Consider the following 22899-nt stretch of genomic DNA (forward strand, 5'->3'; position numbering starts at 1 on the left):
CACATTGTGCTGCTCAAAAGACCCACGTAGATATAAACAGGCACAAAAGAAAACACAGTTTAATAATTAGTTATTGTGCTAGAGAATAAGGATACAGAGAAAGCATTTAATAAAGTAATTTTCATGAACTAGATGAAACAGTTTTGTTTGTTTGGTTTTTTTTGTTTTTTTGTTTTTTTTTTAGATGAAACAGTTTTTATCCGGTAAAATGCATTTGTGAGAAATGAGGACACCATGTAACGGTAGATGATATATGAAGTCTTAGCAGTTCTCCAAATTTTTGGTCTTGGAATCCCTTTACAATCTTTAAAAATTGCCGAGGCTCTCCATTTTTGTTTAGAGGCAGACCTTGGAGATACTACAGGTTCAATTCCAGACCCCCACCAAAAAGCAAGTATTACAATAAAGTGAGTCCAATGAGGTTTTTTGTTTCCCAGTACATGTAAAAGCTATGTTTACACTATACTGTAATCTATTTAGCGTGCAATAGCATGACATCTTTAAAATATCTATACTTTAATTAAGTTCTTTATTGCTGAAAAATGCTAACCATCCTCTGCATTTTTCGCTAGTTTTCATCTTTTTGCTGGTGGAGGGTCTTCCCTCAATGCGGATGGCCGCTGAGGGGTCAGGGTGGTAGTTGCTGGCGGTTGGGTGGCTGTGGCAATTTCTTCAAATAAGACAACTGTAAAGTTCGTCACGTTGATCGTTCCTTTTTTTGTGAATGACTTCTCTGTAGCATATAATATTACAGAAAGAAGTAGAACTTCCTTCAAAACTTGGTAGTCAAGACTTTGAAACCCTGCTGCTGCTTTATCAACTAAGTTTATGCAATATTCCAAATATTTTGTTATTTCAAAAATCTTCACAGCACCAGGAATAGATTGCTTCTTATGAAACCACTTTCTTTGCTCCCACATAACAAGCAACTCTTCCTCCATTAAGTATTCTCATGAGATTGAAGCAATTCACCCATCCCTTCAGGCTCCACTGCTAATTCTGGTTCTTTTGCTGTTTCCACCACATCTGCTGTTACTTCTTCCACTAAAGTCTTGAACGCCTCAAAGTCATCCATGAGTGTCAGAATCGCCTTCTTCCAAATTCTTGTTAGTGTTAATATTTGAACCTCTCTCCATGAATCATGAGTGTTCTTAATGGCACTAGAATGGTGAGTTCTTTCCAGGAGGCTTTCAATTTACTTTGCCTAGATTCATCAGAGAAATCATTATCTATGGTAGTTATAACTTTATGAAATGTATTTCTTTAAAAAATTATTTATTTAAGGGGGGGAGAGAGACAGAGACAGCATGGGCAGGGGGAGGGACAGAGGGAAAGGGAGAAGCAGGCTCCCTGCTGAACAGGGAGCCCAATGTGGGGCTTGATTCTAGGACCCTAAGATCATGATCTGAGCCGAAGGCAGATGCTTAAACAGACTGAGCCACCTAGGTATCCCAAAATGTATTTCTTAAATAAAAACACTTGAAAGTCAAAATTACTCCTTGATCCATGGGCTGCAGAATGGATGTCGTGTTAGCAAGCATGAAAACAGCATTAATCTAATTCTATGTCTCTATCAGAGCCCCTTGGGTGACAAGGTGTATTGTCAACGGACAGTAATATTTTGAAAATAATTTCTTTTTTCTGAGTAGTAGGTTTCAACAGTGGACTTAAAATATTCTGTAAGTGGGTGAGCTGTCATCCAGGCTTTGTTATTCTGTCGCTGGAGCACAGGCACAGTAGATTTAGCATCATTCTTAAGGACCCTAGGATTTTCAGAATGGTAAATAAGCACTGGCTTCAACTTAAAGTCACCAGCTGCATTAGCCCTTAACAAAAGAGTTAGCTTGTCCTTCGAAGCATTGAAGCCAGGCATTGACTTTTCCTCTTTAGCTGTGAAAGTCCTTAGGTGGAATCTTCTTCAGATAGAAAGCTGTTTTGTCTACACAGAAATCTGTTGTTTACTGTAGCCATCAGTAATTATCCTAGCTCAATCTTCTGGGTAACTTGCTGCTTCCCCTTGAACTTTTAGGTTATAGAGATGGCTTCTTTCCTTAAACTTCATGGGCTAACCTCTGCCTCTTCTGCAGCTTCCTCACCTCTCAGCCTTCATGGAATTGAAGAGTTTGAACTTCCATCCAGACCACTCATAGCAGTAATAAGGCCGTTTCACTTTCTTAAGCAGCACTGTTCATTTCCTTCAAGAACTTTTCCTTTGAATTCACAACTGGACCAGCTGGCACAAGAACACTAGCTTTCAGCCTACCTTGGCTTTTGACTCACCTTCTTCACTAAGGTTAACCATTTCTAGCTTTTGATTTAGAGTGAGAGATGTGTAACTTTTCCTTTTACTTTTTCCTTTCACCTGGAAGGCCACTGTGGGGTGATTTGTTGGCCTAATTTCAATATTGTGTCTCAGGGAATAGGGTGGCCTGAGGGAAGGGAGAGAGATGAGGGAACAGCCAGTTGGTGAGGTGTCGGAACACTATTTATTAATTTCACCATCTTACATAGGCACAGTGTGTGGAGCCCCAAAACAGTTACAATAGTAATGTCGAAGATCAGTTATCATAGACCACAACAAATATAATAATGAAAAAGTCTGAAATATTGTGAGAATTGTCCAAGTGTAACACAGAGTCACAAAGTGAGCAATGTTGCTGGTAGACTTGCTTGATCCAGGGTTGATGTAAACCTTCAGTTTATAAAAACACAATATCTAAAAACACAACACAACACAACACAACACAACACAACATAGTACCTGCAAAGCAAATAAAGCAAAATGCAATAAGATGAAGTGTGCCTATATGTGGTTTTACTATTGATATTGATATAGTAGAAATTGGGACTGAGGGGGCACCTGGCTGGCTCACTTGGTAGAGCATGTGACTTTTGATCTTGGGGTTGTGAGTTCAAGCCCCATGTTGGGTGTAGAGATTACTTAAACTTTTTTATTTTTTTTAATTAGTGGAGGCTCCTTTAAAAGAAATTAGGACTGAGATTTTTTTTTTTTTTTAAAGTAAGCTCTGTGCCTAATATGGGGCTTGAACTCATAACCCTGAGATCAAGTATTCCATGCTCTACCAACTGAGCTAGCCAGTCACCCAAGACTGAGAACTTTTTTTAACTCAAGAATATATAAGTGTACATGTATTATGCTTTGTATTATCACACATCCTGTAGCTTCTAGAAAACTTATGAAAGAATAAGAAAAAAAGCAAATGATGTCTTAGCATGATTATGAAAATAGTGGACCTTTCAAATCCCCAAAAGGGTCTCAGAGATGCATTACTGCCACACTTTGAACAGATTATGTAATAAACATTGATCCAAGGTATGTCCATATCTTCATGCCTGATTCTCTTATTAGCTTATAAACTCCTGGAGGATGTGGACTGGATCTTTTTGTCTTTGTTTCTTTCCATCTCCCCCTAGCCCTGCTCCAAAATAGACATTCAATGAACTTTGCTGTTTTAGTATATCTGAGATGCTGCAGCAATGAGAAAATTGCTGTATTTCTGCAGCCTGATTTATCCAGGGAAATCACTGGAACTCAGAATTCTGGTTAGAATCTTTAGCCCCACTTCCTACTCCTTTTCTAGTGGTTCTCAACAAAATAACAATAAATAAATAAATAAATAAATAAATAAATAAATAAATAAAACAAAAGGAAATATGAATGTTTCACCTAGCAATTGTTTGGAGTCATATTTTTCACCATTCAAGTAAAATTCCTTTCACTGCCATGGCAACGAAGCTAGCTGTTCACTCCACTCCTTGATGCTGGCCCACATACACTTTAGAGCAGGCTTCCCATGAAATGCCTAAACACAACCTGGCAGTTTTAAAAAACGCAAAGTGGGTCCCTCTCAGCTGGAGGCACATGTCGCAGCCCAGCAAGGAATTCTGATTTGATCATTCTCACCTGAATATATGGGTCAAGAAGTAAGAAGGTGAGAAGAGCAGGACATTGAATGGGAAAGTAACTATAAGGAATGGGCCAGATCTGATAGGACTAATATATTAGTGGGTGGAAGTACTGTGAGGAGGGGCAGCCAAAGAGGAATTTCCATGCATTTGGCACTTGGCATAAGATGTGGATATTTGGCATAAGATGTGGCTCATGAAAGGTGCACCTGTCATTTCTGAGGCAGCAGCAGCTATGGGGGGTTTTCAGGACTGTTTAGGAGCTTTGTTAAGTGGTCTCTTCTTTTTGAAAACTAACCCCACCAGGGGAAGAGTGGGAAGACTTCAGAGTAAAAGGTGGGTGAACCCTTTCATTTTGGAGATTCTCCCTTCCCTGGGAAAACACCGACAACATGCTGAAACAGGAAAGGAGCTTATCATATTAAAATGCATAAAATTCTCCCTTTCTCTTTACCTTTCCCATCCATCCAGTTTCTCAGGTCTGACTTTTTAGGAACTCAATCTGCGCACGGCTGCCACAATTTGTTCCAAGTTATGGACACAACCACCACTTTATATCATTATATCTAATAACACAGTTTCCTTCTAATAGCACATTTCCCCCTTTCTTCCCCCCCACCTGCCCCGTATATCTAATGAGGTGTGGGGGAGAAGTTCTTTGTCAACCCTTCTGCATGACCCTGCTCCTAAGGGACAGATTTTTCTCATCTTTTCTAACTAATGGAATCTCAAAGTCAAGGAAAATGAACTAGAGATGGGATAAACTGCCCTGTGTATGCTGTCCTGCCCTCACCTGTCACATATGGTCTGTGGCCAGGAGAATGTTGGGGCAGACTACCTGGAATCCATTTGTGTGGGAGAGCCAAGATCCTCTTGGGAAAGAACAGGTACCTGATGAGGCCTGACGCATGGTCTGATCCCTGCCCCTTAGTGGGAGTGGGGCAGAGACAATTCTAAACATGCTGTAGTTGCAGTTTTTCAGGTTTTTCCTTTGGCCTAACTCCCATGGATTTGCATCTGAGCATGGAGGAGAGATAGGGCCCACCTACAGTAAGTGAAAAAGTTATTCTCTGGCAACTTTGGTAAAGCAGTGGTAGCACATGAGGAGCAGTGGAAGAAGCCCACACAGCTCACACTTTTGGGCTTTGGCCCATCTTGTGTTTCTTTCTTGGTCATTCAGTCCAGCTTTCAGGAAGCACATCAAGGTGGCATGGCAGCCTCAGCTGGGTGGGTTTCTTTAGGGTTCACATGCCTTCAGCATTAGAGAGAAGCCATTTCCCTTTGGTGGGAAGCAGGTTTGCCAGATTAACAAATAGAAATACAGGACACCCAGTTAAAGTTGAACTGCAGAATATGTTTTTTAGGACATATATAATCAATAAATATATATAAACTATGGATATATGTATATATTTATACACACACAACAAATACATTTTGGGGCTATGTGTTAGAGAGGAAAATTTTTCCTCTGCTTTTTAAGGTTCTTCTAGCTGGTCTAAGAATCAAATCGACTTAAAACAGATTAACAGGAGAAAGTAAAAACTAAAGTTTAATAACATGTATGCCTCCTATATACCTGGGAGAGATCCAGGGAAACTAACACCCTGAAAAGGCTGAAGCTACCCCTGAAATACTATCTCCAGCTAAAGACAAAAGATGTTGTGTGTGGGGAGTCAGCTATAAGTTACCAGGAAAAGCATAGTAGTCAAGTGTAAGGTTATTATGCAGATTTAAGTCCCTGCTTTCTCCATTGATAACAGTTTCTAGAATATTTAGAGTCACCTCCTTGCTCCTGGTATTGAAGGATACACCCTTACAAATCGAGATTTTTCCCTTATACATGTAAATGTCTCTTACAAAAAGGTAACTTCTACTTGTTTTTCAGAGCTTCTCTTGCGCCTGCAGTTTATTAAAAATAACCAAATTAGAATAATCAATGTGTGAAAAAGACATATCTTGGGGTGATACAATTTCCCTCCCTTCAACAGAATGGGATATACTTATACTAAAACAGTATTCATTGTTTATCTGAAATTCAGGTTTAACTGGGCATTCTGTGTTTTATCTGGCAATCCCAGAAGTGGCACAGAGCTTTGGGAACACTGGGATACTGGGCCTTAGGTGTCAACAAAACATTCTTGACCATGGCTATTGATAGCAGAGGTCAGACTGCCTCATCCACTTTCACACAATGAAAACCAGCAGCCTGGCCATAGACAGCCCCCAAAAGGGCCCTAAGTAGGAAGGAGGAAAAGGGATATACATGCCCTATGGTGGCTGAAAGGAGATTTCACCTGCTAACATTTATTTAGTACTTACTATGGGTCAGGTCCTATGAATGAAAAGCAAATAAAATGCTTTCTAAGTCCCAGAAGAAGACAGACAGGGAAGCAAATGAAATGTATAAAGAGTTACTAGTGATATGATAGAAGTTTGTGGTGGAGGCTGTGGAGGACATGAAGAATTTCCTCTGCTCTTCAAAGTCGTTCTAGCTGGACTCATCATCAAATTGAGAAAAGATAGATTAATGGGAGATTAATGTAACAGTTTTGTACATATGGGGAATCCACAAACATGGAATTCCAAAGACAGTGAGGCAACATGAGGCTTATATGAGCTAAGGAGAGGGGTAGGAGTCTGAGGATACAAAAGATGGGGGGAATCATTAGCAGAAGGGTGAAAGGAGATGTTTGGAAAGCAAAGATTGTCCCATTATGCAGATAAAGTTTCTTAGGTAAAGAGGAATCTCCCCTCTAGCTCTCTTCTGGGTAGAAGCAGGGAGTTGAGGGGGAGATAAAGAGCTTTTTCTGAATCTGCTGGGTTTTGACTGCTTTTAACTCAAAATAATGTTCAAGCCAAAGTGGCCCATCTTGGGGCAGTCCTCAGTTCCGTCCTCTGAAACTTTCCTGGCATTTCACACATTAAAAGTTGAGCCTATAGATTGTCTAAGCTCACTGAACCAGTCTCAGCAATAGGTCAGTTTAGTTAAAATCATTTCAGGAGGTGGTATTTGAGGTGTGTCCTCAAAGTTAGGCCTATGGTTCAAGCAATGAGGTATTAAATAAGAGGCATTTCGATGAAAACAAACAAACAAACAAAAAACAATGGTTAATGATTGAATCAAGTTATAAACCAGTTTCTGAATTCTGAGGGAAAATTTCTCTGAGAGAAAATTTCTAGATGTCAAGCTTGAAGCATCTTCAAATAGTGTGACAGCAGCCAGTGACAGATTTTCCTGGTTTGTAGTTTGAATGTCTTTGGTGATATTTTTGCCCACAAAGCAGCAGGGCTGAAGACTGCCTATATGTGAGCTGTTGTGGTGACTTCTCTGAAGTTTATATCGAGTTGTTTGTACTTAGTTTGCAGGGCTTCAGGACAAACGGCATTTTAGTTCTCAAATGAATCTAACTCAGGATATGGGAGAAAAATAAAAAACTTGACTTTGCAGGGTTGTAGCCAGGTATTGGAGGACACTGGAAGAAATCAGGTTCTGGTCTAGTTTATAGTGAACAGTATCAGAATCTATATTTGCTCAGGTCTGTTGTTGAAACCTATTTTCTCTCTACAGTCACCCCGATTTCTACCAAAGATAGCCAGACTAATAATTTGTTTACAAAATAAGTCTAGTTTCAAAAACAAGCAAGCAAGCAAACAAACAGAAAACAGTTGACCTGATTATTTACCTAAGTGCAGCAAGAATAGCAGTTGGCCACAAAGGCTTTTTAAAAACCTGCTTTGCGGGCACCTGGGGAACTCAGTGGGTTTAGCCTCTGCCTTTGGCTCAGGTCATGATCTCAAGGCCCTGGGATTGAGCCCCGATTCAGACTCCCTGCTTCCCCCTCTCTCTCTGCCTGCCTCTCTGCCTACTTGTGATCTCTCTATCTCTCTCTGTCAAATAAATAAATAAATCTTAAAAAAACAAAACAAAACCTGCTTTGGGGCACCTGGCTGGCTCAGTTGGTGGACTGGACAACTCTTGATCTCAGGATCATGGGTTTGAGTCCCATAGGGGTTGTAGAGATTACTTAAATAAATAAAACATAAAAAATAAAAACTTGCTTTGCTAAAAGTTTTCATGAGGTATCTAGATTGAATTCTTAATTTTTTGATGCCAGAGACTAAGTCAAATATTGTCATCAGACTTTGCCTGCAATACTTGTGGACTTGGGTTAATTCCTCTTTTCTTGAGGTCCCCCAAATATCCTGAGGTTCCTGTACCTGCCACAAAGTGACTTTACTCACAGAAGAGCCTGCTGGGAACTCTGAAAGCAAGGTACCAGGCTGATATTTCCAAGGGACTTTATTGGCTCCATAAAGTCAGCCTTAGTTCCTTAAAGTTGTGGGGTCATATCTATCTGGTCTAAGTATGTCTCCCTAAAATATGAAATTTCAGTCAGAGTCTTGGAAATATAACCAATGTTTCCAATTTCCTTGTATCTTGTTACAAGGAGAACAGTTTCTTAGTAAACTTATGCAAGTAAATATATTGCCATGAAAATATAAAGAACACTCACTGAGAGCTTTTAAATTCTGGAGGGACAAGGTACGGAGGAAAAGATAAATGTTTCAATTCTGATTACAAAGGTATAATTTCTCACACTGCTATAGGTGAGTCAGCTTAAGAGAAAAAGTTTCCTGAAATCTGGAAAAACAAAATATTTAAAAATGTCATCAATGGTGTAAACAAAAAGTCATAAAAATGATAGTTGTCTTCTTCATTCAGTCCCCAAGTTGTTAACTCTTTGATTTCAGTTTTACCACTAGTTTTGGAAATTCTTACCTAGTTCAATTTTACAATCTTAAGGTTATCAGAAATCCATACTCAGAATTTTTTTCTCAGTCTCACTTAAGATGAAAAATACATTGGCAACAGCATTGAAATGAAACAGTAACTTTAAATGAAAAGACTTACAAATGACCAGGGTTAAAGATCTGATTACTTCATTACAATGCAATGGACAGAGAAATTTGGTTATTTCTGTGACACACAACACTCCAAGAAGATAACATACCAGGACGTCAGATTTCTAGGAGTTTCATACAATTTTTAGAACACTTAGTTTAATAAAATATCTATATAAATATAACCCAAGAGGGTTTAGTAACACTTATTTGACAATGCTTCCCATGTAATCTAACATGCCAAATAAGCCTACTTAATTTAATTTCTTACAAAATCTTTGAAATGTTCCAGGAGTGCTCTGGTCAAAAGATTTCATTTTAGAATTTCATTTTGGGATCATAATTATTATGAAACATTATTTTATTATGTATTTAACCAAATTGACAATAGAAGATTTCAAAGGAAAATACAAGAGGTTGAATAGTTGTAAGCAAAATTTAGCCTTTTAAATATTAAGACTCAGTTTTCTTAAGTAATCAGACTTGATAAATGTAGGAAATTATTTTGGGAAAACAGTGCTTGTTTTCTAGGCAGGTAACTTTAAAGGTGAAGAAAAACTTTTGTTTGCCACTTCTTATTAAGAGCAGACCAATAGTTCAAGAAAACTTTGTCCTTTTACCAAAGAGAAAGACAAAATTTTAATTTTGTGTCAGTGTGTTTTTAATATTAAAACTCATCTATTTACTTAAATCGACTCTAATCTTAGCCAGTACTAATCACACATAAAATTCCTTTCCAGATTTCTTTTCCATAAACCTGCAACATTTTTACACTCGGATTTTGTCCTAAGTCTTCCCTCTTTAAATAACCAGCTTCACTTTAGGACAAAATTACTTTATTTTCCCTCAACAAAAATGTGTTCCCATTCCTCATGCTTCTTCTTCTTCTTCTTCTTCTTTTTTTTTTTTTTTTATCCCCAGACACACATCTTACTTTCCTTGCATACAAAGTTATTTCCTTTATTATTTTCAGTAGTCTTAATTATATTTATTAAAAATTTTCTCTTAGAAACCTTAATTTCTAAAGAAATCTAAGTAGTAAGCAATTTGTGAACTGTTATACCAGTCTTCTTTAGGTTGGCAAATTTATGAACACATTTTAAAATTTTTAGAAGTGTGTGTTTTTCATAGTACAACCCTTCAATAAAGCACAAACCATGTTTACTAGCAGACCTGAATTTATCGTTAGTTTCTCTGTAATTAAGCAAAACTAAATAAACCAATGTTCAGTACTTAATCTTTTATTATTTTATCTTGTTTGCAAATGATCTAGATATTTAACAAATTTAACAATGTATCATTTAACTTAGCAAAACTTTGTAAAGCCTTCAGGTTATTAAAGATTTTGGAAGCTATTTAAAAGTTTACCTACAAACCTTTTCTCTTTTTACATCCATTTAATTTACTTGTTCTTAACAATTCTGTTTAGATTACCCACAAAACATCATGAGGCATTAGACAAAGTCAATGATTATTTGAAGATTTTTTTTCTTTTGACAAATTTTGCAATAGAGATGTAGCATGAACTTATTTGATTTTCAGTAAATATAGGCAGAATAAAAGTTTTACATTTAATGCTGGTAACTCTAAAGATATGTTTATTTTAATTAGATAAACAACTTCAAATTAGCTTTTTAATACTGAATATTTTCCCAGATCATGTGAACCGGAAAAACATTTGGGTTAGTTTCTCTCTCTGAGTTTTAGAATGTCCAAGTTTTACAAATGCTTGCCTCCAAAACAACTAAAAGAGCTCTTTGGCAAATTAATTTTAGCAATACCACCTGGAGGTAGAGAAAATACCTCATATTTACAACACATATGGACACACATTCAGATGGAAACAAAATCTTAGAGCTTTTATTTTTACTAATATTTGTGGAGAGGACAGGAAGACCCAATTTTTAAATACCTCCCTCTATTTTTTTTTTTCCCCTGATGAAAAACTCTCTTATGTTTGTATTTCAAAGAATGGCTCTTAGGTCCCAGGAAAGATGGGAGTAGAAGATTTGCATCACAAAGGCACAGAGTAAATATCCAAAATTTCTCCGAGGTAGAGATTGGGAGCATATCTGCCTATTATCAGAGATGCTGGAGGCTGGGCACAAAAGCCATTTTAGCAATTTTTATTTTAAAAAGCCTTCCTCCCTCCCTTTTTTCCTTCAGTCTCAGGTGACAGTGGGCTGTATTTACCTTACAAAGATATGATAATATTTACAATTTGAAGGGACAGAGAAAGAATGAAAAATGTTTTCCCCCCTCAAATTTCAGGGTAATTGGTATCAAAAATTTACCCCCCCTTTTTTTTAATACAGGGGAATTTTGTTCTGATATTGTGTCTATATCTACGATCCTTTTGAGAGGAATAATCGAGTTTTAGGGATTAGTAAAGATGGGTGGGCTTTGACTTTTATTTTTAGAGTTGCATTTCTGGTTTTGTAGAGCTTTGTAAGACAAAGACAGTTGATTCTAATTCCCCCAAAGAACTGGATTACAGCCTGAATATCAAGGGACTGGCCTGCTTTTTAAACTAAATTTGCTTCTTTATATCAGGGGATTTTTAAGTAAAATGGGAACCAAAAGACTTATGCCTTTGTAGAGTCTATATAAAGCATTTCAACAAAAGCCTTTTTTCTGGGTACAAAATTTAACCTTGGCTTCTATTAATCCCTGAATATTAGCTTTTTGAGGTCATTTGTAGGAGGGCTGCAGAGAAATTTTGGTCCTGTTTCCTCTGTGGAAGGGAGGTTATGAATAGTCATCAACCAATTCTAACCTCGGTAGGATTTTCTGAGGAGGGGGTGAGGGGAAGTCTTTATAATTTAAAAGATCTGCTGCTGTCCAGGCAAAAAAATTCTTTGCAGTGGGGGATCTAGGACACACCTGTAAAGGACATGGCACAGGATGCCTAAAGCTGGCAGATCCTGCTTATAGATCTAGCCCGGGGATGTAGGATCAAAGCCAGCCTCACTGCCAACATTGGGTGCTTTTATTAAGTTCATTTCCTGGCATTCAGCATTTATATAAGTAACTTGTATACCTTGAACCCAGAGAATAGGCTGGATGCTCCCTGGACATCTTGTAGGGAAAGGGAAGTTAAAACAGGCAGATTTTAGGAAAATGTGCCTTGGATGTGGGCATTTATTTTTGTCCTAAGTCTAATTTCTGTTCTTGCATCTTGTCAAAGGACTCCCTAAGGTTAGCTGTTATACTAATAAGACAATTGGGAACTCTCTATAAAAAATATTTTTCTTCTAAAGAGAGCCAATTTAAAGGATCCATCACCTGGCCATTGAGGAGTAGGATCTATTAAGAGCAACTCAAACCAATAAACCTTTTAATGGCTAAACCAAAGACGCAAGTGTCATTCAAAGAGGGCATAGATGATGCAGCCGCCATGATCCAAAATTTACTCCCAAGATTAGTCTGAGAAAGAAAAGGTCTTCACTGCACAGGCAGTAAGGATGGTGTCCTGAAAATGGTGTCTGGTCTCTTACAAAATCATAAGACTCCTCCAGTCACAGGCCACTCATCTGTGATACTAGGCAGGTGCTATTGAAATGGGACTTCCCAGCATTTATAAGCAATGAAGGTTGAGAGGATAAAGGTTCCTATGGTCTAGACATGCCCTCATGACATACACCACTGAGAGGTGGCAAGGCCCAGGATGAAAGGTCGGGGGGAGAGAGAGAGAGTTGGAGTTAGAGCCCTAGTCTTTTCAACTAGCCACCAAGGTGTACCCTAGTAAACACATCCTCCAAATGATGGAGACCAAAGAGAATATTCTCACTGGTCACAAAGCCAAGATCTTAGGACACAGAACAAGAAAAAAGGAAAAATCTTATATGCATTTTAACCACTTTAGCTAAAGCCTCGGGTCTTTTGTGGTGTGGAAATATTGAGGTTCAGAGCAAATTGTTAAGAGAGAATTCTTGAAAATGTCTTCAGTGCAAAAAGGTGGTTTTATTAAAGCACAGGGACTGGACCCATGGGCAGAAAGAGCTGCACTGGGGTCGTGAGAAAGTGGCCAGTTCTATATTTTTAAGTTGGGAGGGGATTAGAGAAAGCACAAACCTCCAAGGTAGTTTGGAAACAAGGTTTCCAGGACCCTGAGTGAGCTAGCTGTTATTTGGAAAATGTCATTTATTACTGTTAAGTAAAAACTCAATCATGAGATCCTTCAGATGTGTATCAGTGGGCCATATGGTTGGAGGATGATTGCTAACATGTCTCTTGGGTAGAGACAAAGGAAGTTTTCCAAAGGAATTTCTATATGTTTAAAGTAGACTCATAGGATCCTGGGGCAGGGGTGGGGAAGATTGGGTGGAGGGGGTGGAGGAGGGGTCAGGCAAAAATTTCCTTTTGCCCTTAGCAAAGTGTCAACATTGAGGCCATTGAGCTCCCAGAGGAAGGTCACTCTGCCTGTTTCAAGGACTTGTCAATGGGCTGTAAGTAGTAAGGAAATTTAATTTTTTAAAAGATTTTATTTATTTATTTGACAGAGAGTGAGATCACAAGTAGGCAGAGAGGCAGACAGAGAGAGAGGAGGAAGCAGGCTCCCTGCTGAGCAGAGAGCCAGACATGGGACCTAGGACCCTGAGATCATGACCTGAGCCGAAGGCAGAGGCTTAATCCACTGAGCTACCTGGGTGCCCCAGGAAATTTGATTTTTCTTTTGCTTGCTTCCCACATCATTCCCCCCTGAATAATTTTGACCCTTAAATCTTTAAGGTTTCTGAGGGTGGAAGGTCTTATCTTCTGTAGCTTTCTTCTGATGAATATGGGGATGGAGATGTCCCTATCTGTGGGTTAACATTGGTCAGTGGGGGTTTATACATATAGGAGTTATGAAAGGCAAAGGCAGCTGAATTCAAGGGAGACCACATGCTGGATCTTCCCAAGTGGAAAGGAACATCTGTTGGCTTGAGTTATGGCAGGAAAGGGGTCTCTGTACCAGGTGGAGAGACATGGGAGAAAACAGCAAACATGAATAGAATAACAAAAAGAAAAAAGAAGACCAAATAAAAGTCCTTTGATAGTTGACAAAAATCCTCTTGGAGTCCAGGAGTTCAACCAATCATTTAAAGGAAGAGAGGGAACCTTTTAAGTGCCAATTTGAGTATTCATGTCAGTTAGAAACCCAGAAATGTTTTTGTGATAATCTGGAATGTTATTATGACAGCACAAGTTCCACTTTGTGCAGCAACTAAAACATCTAATGCCATTCTAGTTTGTAAATCTGCTTTATGCATTTGTGTTACTTCAGCATTTAATAGGGAAATGCTATTTTGAATGTCATTTAGGGCTTTGACTGTGTACTTATCAAGTGCTTCCATGTGCCAAATGACATCCTCCAGTATCAAAGAGGGAACAAAGATGGATACTTGATGTTTATACCAATGAAACAGAACATATCCACTGTTGTTTATCTTTCTTTTTTTTTTTTTTAAAGATTTTTATTTATGTATTTGATAGACAGATCACAAGTAGGCAGAGGCAGGCAAAGAGAGAGAGGGGGAAGCACGCTCGCCACTGAGCAGAGAGCCTGATGCTAGGCTTGATCCCAGGACCCTGAGATCATGACCTCTGCCGAAGGAAGAGGCTTACTCCACTGAGCCACCCAGGCACCGCCAACCCCCCCCCGCCGTGGTTTTAAATTTGGAAGGTTGGCTGGGTTTTAATAATATGTCTATGCATCCAGGCTAAACCCAGAGTACAGTGGCCTATCCAGCCTGGGGGAAGCCATTGCCATGAGTCAGAACCACATAGTCACTGGTTCCCATTAGGAGCCAGCCACCCAATTCTGGGCCTCCTTGAGCGGCAGTCAGGATACCAAGGGCTACTTGGTTTTGGATCCTCCTTTCCAGAGGACTCTGGATGCTAGGCCCAATGTAAATAGTAATCAGTTGTTAAGGCCTGCGCTACTTGCTGAGTTATTTGTATGATAAAAGATGGTCTGTTATCACATTGTAGGGACTGAGGGAGTCCAAATCTAGGGACAATTTCTTTTAGCAAAGTTTTTGTCACCTCAGTGGTCTTTCCTGTCTTATAAGGAAAGGCCTCAATCCATCCAGGAAAGGTGTCTACATAAACCAATAAGTACTTATATTCTTTACAAGGTGGCATTTGCATAAAATCTAATTGCCATTCCTCAGCAGGATACATCCCCTGCCTTCCAACTGGCCCTAAAAGAGGGCCGGGGCGAGTCTCACTCTAGGATTTGCTTGCGGCAGATAGCACATGATTGACCTGTTTAATGGTAGTGGTTAAGCTAATTCCATCAGAGATATTTTAAACCATTTGTTCCAGGGCCTTTTTATTCAAATGGATAGCTTGGTATAAACCCTGTATTACCTTCCATTGGTTATTTGTGGGTATAAAGGATTTTCTCTCCTTATTAAGAAGCCAGTCCTGTGCTTATTTTGTATATCCTCATTCCTGGGCTATGTGAATTTCTTGGTCTGAGTAGACAGGAGTTATGGGCTTTATTGGAATTAAGACTGGCATAAGACTTCAGTTTGTTGATTTTGTGCTGCCTGCTTGGCTGTATGTCTGCTAAGTTGTTGCCTTTAGATTCTAAGGTCATATCCTTTTGATGTCCTTTGAGGGGAATTACAGCTCTCCCCTTAGGTAGGCCTAGAGTCTCAAGAAGAATCATAATTTCAGGCCCATATTTGACTGGGGAGTTATGGCTCGGTAATAATCCTCTTTCCTTCCAAATTGCTCCATGGGCTTGTAGGACTAGGAAGGCATATTTAGAGTTAGTATAGATATTATTCGAGGCCCTTTGCTAATTGTAAAGCATGAGTGAGCACTCTTAACTCTGCTTTTTGGGCAGACACATATGATGGGAGGGCTTTGGCCTCAAAAATCTGGGTTAGACTGACTCATAGTGTACCCAGCTTTTCTTATCCCCTTTTCCATGAAACAACCGCCATCAGCAAACCAACTGTCATCGCATTTTCAATAGGGACTCTTTTAAATCTGGTCTGCTGGAATAAACAAGATCAACAATCTCTGAACAGTCATGTTCTAACATGGAAATATGATGGTCAGGCCTGGGCATAAGAGTAGCTGGGCTTAAAGTCTGACAAATTTTAAGTATTATTTCAGGTGTATCTAAGAGCATAGCCTGGTATTTAATAAGTCAGACTCCCATCATCCATTGGTGGTTTTTGGTCTCTAAGACACTCTGGATCTGATGTGGAGTCATCACTGTCAGGGACTGTCCCATAGTGAGGTCTTATGCTTCTTCTACCAGGAGGGCTGTTGTGTGCTTGGCTAAAGCCTCTTTTTGCAATTTTACCTCCATAGAGGTAGTTCCTAGGACAAATATGGCAGAGGGATAAAACCATCAAGAAGCCCTCTTTGTTTTAGGTCTAGTCTTAATAATACCCTAATTACGAGAAATCACTGGAAAGTGGTAGAAGACTTGTATCAGGAGATAAGGGTATCTCCAAATGCATCATCCAATCCAATCATAAGGAAAGTGGGGTCATCCATCATTTTCACAAGTCCATAGTTAACCCCATAGTGTGGGTTACACTCTGACTTTTAGGGAACGATATTGTCATTCCAGCCATACAGAATTGGTTAAGGTTCTAGTTGAGTTTTACAGTTGTTGGGGAGTCAATTCCATTTTCCAGCTGCTCAAATAATCATGTGCCTCTGAGATCCTGTTACTATCCCCACAGAATAACAAGCATGAGGATTATCTATCTATACGTGAGCTATAGTGGCAACTTCTCTGAAGTTTACCTCCAGTTGTCTAGCTTCGGCAAACAGCAGTTAAAGACAATCAGAACTAGAATTTAACATCCACCAAGGTGTGTAATTGAAACATAATTCTTTCTCTCTATAATCACTCCTAATTCCAGAGATACCCAAATCAAGACTAATTCGTTTGAAAAGCAAGTCCAATTTTTTTTTTAAAGTGGCTTAATTATTTACCTAAGTTCAGCAACAATAGCAACTGGCTGTATAGATTTTTCAAAATCAGCTTTGCTAGAAAGTTTTCATAAGGAACTGAACTTTTAGTAGCCTCTCTAGGCCAGAAGCCAAGCCAATTACTTGCCATCAGACACACCTGCAATACCTGTAAATTTGGGTAAATTTCTCTTCTTGTGGTCCCCAAAGTATCCTGAGGTTCCTGCACCTGCCAGGAAGTGACATTCTTTACTCACCTGGTGAGGCTGCTGGGAACTCTGTATCAGGTCAGCATTTCCAAGGGGTTTTATGGCTCCATGTTTCATAAAGTCAACCTCAATTTCTCAAAGCTGTTTGGTCATATCGGAGTCTATGCATGTCTCTCAAATATGACATTCCAGTCAAAGCCTTGGTAAAATAACCAGTTTCCAATGGTGTCCTTTTACAAGGAGAACAGATTCTTATTGAACTTATGCAAATGAGTATGATTGCCACAGAAGAAAGAATACTTACTGAGACTTCTTGAATTTCAGAGGGTTCAGAGAGAAAGAAAAGTTAATGCCTCAGTTTGTTCACAAAGGAATATTTTATCGTATTTTTCTAAGTCATAGATATCTTAAGAGAAATTTTCCTTAATCTAGAAGAACATTAGAGAACCAGCAATATTGTACACAAGAGTCCCAAAACTATAATCATACTTCTCAATTCATTGAGTCCCATCTTACTGATTCTTATTTAGTTTGAATGCAGCTTTTTAGTTCTGGAAATTCTTACCCATTTCAGTTTTATGATCTTAAAGATATCAAATACTCTATTTGCCCTAAAAATCTTTTTTATGAATCTCCTTGAAGATGAAACATGTTGTATAAGAGCATCAGAACACTTACAAATGACAAAAACTCAGAAATGGACATTGTTAATGAAATGATTTTGACGAGGAGTAGAAGCCTGGCTGAAGACAAACCAACCCCCCTGCAACTCCCCCTCCCCTGCCCCATGGAACATGTGTGACATTCTTCCAGGGACCTCCCAACTGTCTTAATGTTAATACCTTGCTAGAGGGGAACCACCTTAGACTTGACAATACCAGGGCCTCAGAAATCTTGTAAGTCGGTCCTTTTTAGCATATGAAAGTCTTTTGAAACCTCCCTTTTCCTTACTTCCCCCAAATCCCCAAGTATATGATCACCACTCCTCAAGACCCCTCTGTAGCAGCTTCTACTGCCCATGGGTACTGTCTCTGTGCTTTAATGAAACCACCATTTTGCACCAAAGATGTCTCAAGAATTCTTTCTTGGTGGTTGGCTCCAGACCGCACCCCACAGAACTTCACCTAGATTCCAAAACCCCATCAATATGAGTTCATTAGGATGCAATTGACAAGCAAATACACTTATTTCTGCGATAGAGAACACTTCAGTAATCAGAATATCAAGTGATGACCTTATATTAGAATGTAACACACCAAATAAACAAGCCTAATTAGTCAGAGAGATTTTGTTTATGATTTAAATCTTGGGGAAGTTCATTAAAGCCTTAGAAAGTCTTAGGCACATGCCTAAATAGGATTATAGATCACCAAAGACCTGATAAAGACAAAACAGAGCCACTGGTTTTTCTGTGCAAAGAGAAAACAACTTTGTTCACATTTTCTCATCAAGAGCAGATCAACAATCCAGGGAAACGTGTCTTTTTAACAGAGAGAAAGCAGAATTCCAATCTTATACCTGTATATTTTTTAAAACATTTATGTATTTATTTCATAGAGAGAGCTTGAAAGCATGGGAGGGAGGGGGAAAGAACCCCAAGCGGATTCCACTCTGAGTGTGGAGCCTGACAGGGAGCCCAACACCATGACCACCTGAGCCAAAACCAAGAGTCCAACGCTTAACTGACTTAGCCACCTCAGCACTCCACCAGTGCATTTTAAAAATCCATTTATGTCAACCTCAGTTCATCCTGACCACACTTAAATTTCCTTTCCAAGGATTTCCCTTCACAAACCTTCTACAACTTTCCTTTGCATTCAGATTTTTTCCCAATTGATTCCTCTCAAATTAGTCTCAGTTAGGGGGCCTGGGTGGCTCAGTCAGTTAAGCATCTGCCTTCCGCTCAGGTCATGATCCCGCAGTCCTGGAATCGAGTCCCGCATTGGGCTCCCTGCTCAGCAGGGAGGGTGCTTCTCTCTCTCTCTGCCTGCTGCTCCCTGTGCTTGTGCTCTCTCTCTCTCTCTTTTGTTAACTCTCTCTTTCTTGCTATCTTCCTCTCCCTGTCAAATAAATAAATAAAACCTTTAAAAAAAAGTCTCAGGACAAAATTACCTTATTTTACCTTCCACAAAAATATATTCCCATTTCTTAGATCATTCTTATACATACAGAATTGCTTCCCTTATTTCCATCAGTCTTAATTACATTTAGCCGAATTTTAACCCTTAGAAACCTTAGTCTCCAGTGAAAACTAAGTAGTAACAAATTGTGAACGGTTACACCAGAATTCTTTAGATGGCAAATTTACAGATACATTTAAGCACAAAGCAGGTTTTCCAACAGACCCAAATATCCTTAGTTTCTCTGCAATAAGAAGTCAAAAGCAGATAAACCTTATGTTTAGTAATCAATACTTTAGCACTTTATTCCATTTGGAAAATACCTAGATGTCCAGTGAATCCAATCCCAATTTAACAACCAAACAAAGCTTTAAAGCTTCAGGTTACCAAAGATTTTGAATGCTATCATAACAATTACCCATGAAAACTTTGAGACGGACAAAACTAGCTATCGTCTTAAGTCATCTTTTTTGTTAACATATGGCAACAGAGAAAACATGAGTTTGACTTTTAGTAAACCTCGGTAGAATCAAAGTTTTATACTTGGTGCCAAGAATGCTAAAGACCTAGCTATCTTAAGACAACAAATTTAAATTAGTTTAAATATCAAAGTATGTTCCACCTGGGTCCTCTTAAAAGCTAACCAATTTGTTCCCATTGTCATTTTTACCTGGGGTACCGTGGGGTAATCTGAAGTAGGTGGTGTTAAGTCCAGGGGTGCTCTTCACTCCATGACAGTGAGGGGAGGAGGAGGAGCCAACGGCACCAGCGGCACTGAGAATGGTATAGGAACCAGTTATACAGGCCCTACCCAAGGTGCTGCAGAAATAGGAGGAGGGAGAGGGAAAGGTAGGAGGCCAGGAGCTGCCAGAAGGCAGAGAAAGAGGGTTCCTTGTTCTAAACCTCATTAGTTCATAGATGAGCAGAAATCATGTTATGGGTATTGTTTGTTTGTTTTCCCCACCAAAGCAGAAATACATAGTCGATGTTGGGGTGAAGAAGACAGGGCACTTCCCTGAAACAAAGGGAGTTTTGGCAGCTGCTTGGGAATATTCCTTAAAGTTCCCATCCTGAGGTACACTAACCACAGTTGGCTCCAATTGTAGCCATTAACCCGGGGAATGAATGAGGGAGAAGCTCCTACATCTATTAGGAGGAGGAATGGTGAGAGAGGGTCAGTGTCCCTTTCATCAGGGGTGGCTGGTTTCCTCCAGCAACATGGGTTCTGGCAGGAGGAGACCTATTTAGATAATTATCACCCAGGATCTCAAGAGGGAGTTTACTGGCCTGTTTACTGACTAAACATGTTCTGGAAGAGGCTGTTAAATCTAGGTCCTGATTTAGAGCCATGAAGTCTTGTACCTAGGATATCTCTGTCCATTGCCCTGTTTCCTGCAGAAGAGATCTAACTGATAGATCCTACTGAGGCCATGCAGTGTTACAGGAGATCAGTCCTTTCTTAAATTTTGCAATCGGAATTGTGGGTTAAAAGGCATTAAACCCACTGAATTTACAGTGGGTTAAAAGGCATTAAAAGGCATTAAAAGGGAGAGTCCTTGGGAACTGAAGAAGAGAGAAGGTCCATTACCAAGAAAATCCACCCCACCGCCCCACTCTCTGGTGGCAACCCATGCAGGATATGTCAGAGGTTCCAGGTGTCAATGTGACCCACGGTTTCCCTCAAATGAAATCACTATGATCACTGCCTTGCCATTAAAGGCCCCGTAGAAGGGATGCTAGCAGCCCCCAGCTTCCCCATTGCATTCTAGACTGCAAATGGGTGCCAGGTATCGATGAAGATACTGTGCCTTGCCTTGCCATGAAGAACTCATCGTTTTTAACCCATGGAAAACATTAGAAAAGTTTTACAAGGGAAAATTACCCAAATAACCTAAGTAGTTAATAGAGGACATTGATGGAAAATAGTAAAAATGGAAATTCATGATGGTCTAAGGGACATTCTAACATGTAGACTTTTACAACCAACTTCCCTAGGAAATGGTCCCTGTTTGGGTTTTAACTCAATCAGGTACTGGTTTTGGCCAGCTCTGAGTGGAGGTCTCCCAGCCAGAAGTGACTAGACCAGAGATGTGGAGGGGATCACATTGGACCAAAGAAGAGGAAATTCACATGGGAGTCCTAAAGATCGGCAGCCATCCTGGTGACTTAGGTGGCCATCTTGTGCCCAAGACAGACAGCTTTGTATAAGGACATGAGTAAAGAGAGGGCAAGTTTCTGGGTTTCATTACAATTCTGACCACGGTACTAAGTTCCAGCCAAAAGGCAGGCTTTTTCCTCCCCTTAGAGTAGCCACTGGAAGACTAGAGGATTGCAGCATGAACAATTGATATGAAAGTGTTCCAATAAGACCATACTCCTTAAAAAGGCCTTGAAATTAAAGTAAAGAAAGAGAAGAGAAAGTACTCACCAAGTTTGCACCGAAGCTCAGAGTCCAAATGAGAAGACTCAAGCCACATGTTTGGACACCAAAATGATTTTGAAATGTTGGGGTTCAGAACAAATGGTCAAAAAAGAATTCTTGAGAATGTCTTTAGGGCAAAAAGCCCTATTAAAGCACAGGGCAGAACCCATGGGCAGAAAGAGTTGCATTGGAGTCATGAGGAAGTGGCTAATTCTATACTTTTAAGTTGGGAGTGGGTTAGGGAAAGCACAAACCTCCAAGGTAGTTTGGAAACAAGGTTTCCAGGATCCTGAGTGAGCTAGCTATTGTTTGGAAAAGGTCACTTCTTACTGTTTAGTTAAAAACTCAGTCATGAGAACTTTCAGAGGTATATTGGTGGGCCATATGCTTAGAGGATGCTTATTAACAAGTATCTTGAGGGGTAGAGATAAAGGAAGTTTCTAAAGGAATTTATATATGTTTAAAGTAGACTCATAGGATCCTGGGACATCAGGCTAAGAATTCCTTTTGCCCTTAGCAAAGTGTCAACATTGAGGCATCTGAGCTCCCAGAGGAAGGTCACTCTGCCTGTTTCAAGGACTCATCAATGGGTTGTAAGTAAGTAGAAAAGAAATTTAATTTTTCTTATGCCTTCGTTTCCTACATCATTTTAGAACCACACAAATACCTAGGAGGGATGTGCCACAAGGCTGGGGACTGTGTGCTGTTTTACTGTCTATGCATTGCAGGGAAATTAGTGGGCAACCCAGTGTCAACTTAACACATTCCATGACCAAAGACACAAAGGACACAGACTAAGAAAAACAAAAACCATCTCTGGAAAGAAATGGATCAAAGAAATGGATCAAAGAAATGGATCATAACCAACGAGTTGTCTTAGCATAGTTAACCAGAGTTGCTAGACTCAAGGAACTAGTTCCACGAATATTTTCTCCTGCTAATCTAAATTTAGATAGAGGGAAAAAGGACTCTCATGCCACTGAACTCTGCAGATAGAGATTCTGGGAGACTGACATGGTAAGAAATCTTACCTTCCGTCAGCTGTGTGTCAGATGTCCCAGGATCTTTGAGCAGCAGCTGTGTCTGAGGCAAGCAGTATCCAATGAGTTAAAGTATCCCGCTGACTACGTCAACTGTTGGGGAGTGAGAATTTCCTCTCCCCTTCAAGGTCCTTCTGCTGGACTAAGAATCAAAGTGGCTTGAGACAGATTAACAGGAGAAAATCAAATTTACTTTCAGACATACAGTGAATCCACACAGACACAAAATTCCAAAGACAGTGCGGCAACATGAGACTTAATAAGAGCTAAGGAGAAGGATAGAGTTCTGAAGAAACAAAGGGGAGAAAGACCATTAGCAGGAAGGTGAAAGGAGATATTTGGAAAACAAG

General features: G+C 39.6%; 1 protein-coding gene across 2 annotated transcripts in view; it reads right to left on the reverse strand.

The window, feature by feature from the left end:
• LOC111162366 (hydroxysteroid 11-beta dehydrogenase 1) overlaps positions 1-22691 on the reverse strand; it is a 61314-nt gene extending 38623 nt beyond the window's left edge. Inside the window, exon 1 of one of the 2 annotated variants that reach the window (XM_022526741.1) lies at positions 22541-22691. Coding sequence is in view for 1 of the 2 variants with exons in the window: in XM_022526738.1 (XP_022382446.1) it covers positions 19758-19995 (238 nt within the window). In the remaining variant the exon portion in view is untranslated. Of the gene's footprint in view, positions 1-19757; positions 19996-22540 lie in introns of those variants that run through there. The other variant, XM_022526738.1, reaches the window with a different exon arrangement.
• Positions 22692-22899: the final 208 nt, after the last annotated feature.

This window comes from Enhydra lutris, unplaced genomic scaffold (assembly GCF_002288905.1).
Source record: "Enhydra lutris kenyoni isolate GAN:26980312 unplaced genomic scaffold, ASM228890v2 scaffoldscaffold91, whole genome shotgun sequence".
NCBI lineage: Eukaryota > Metazoa > Chordata > Mammalia > Carnivora > Mustelidae > Enhydra > Enhydra lutris.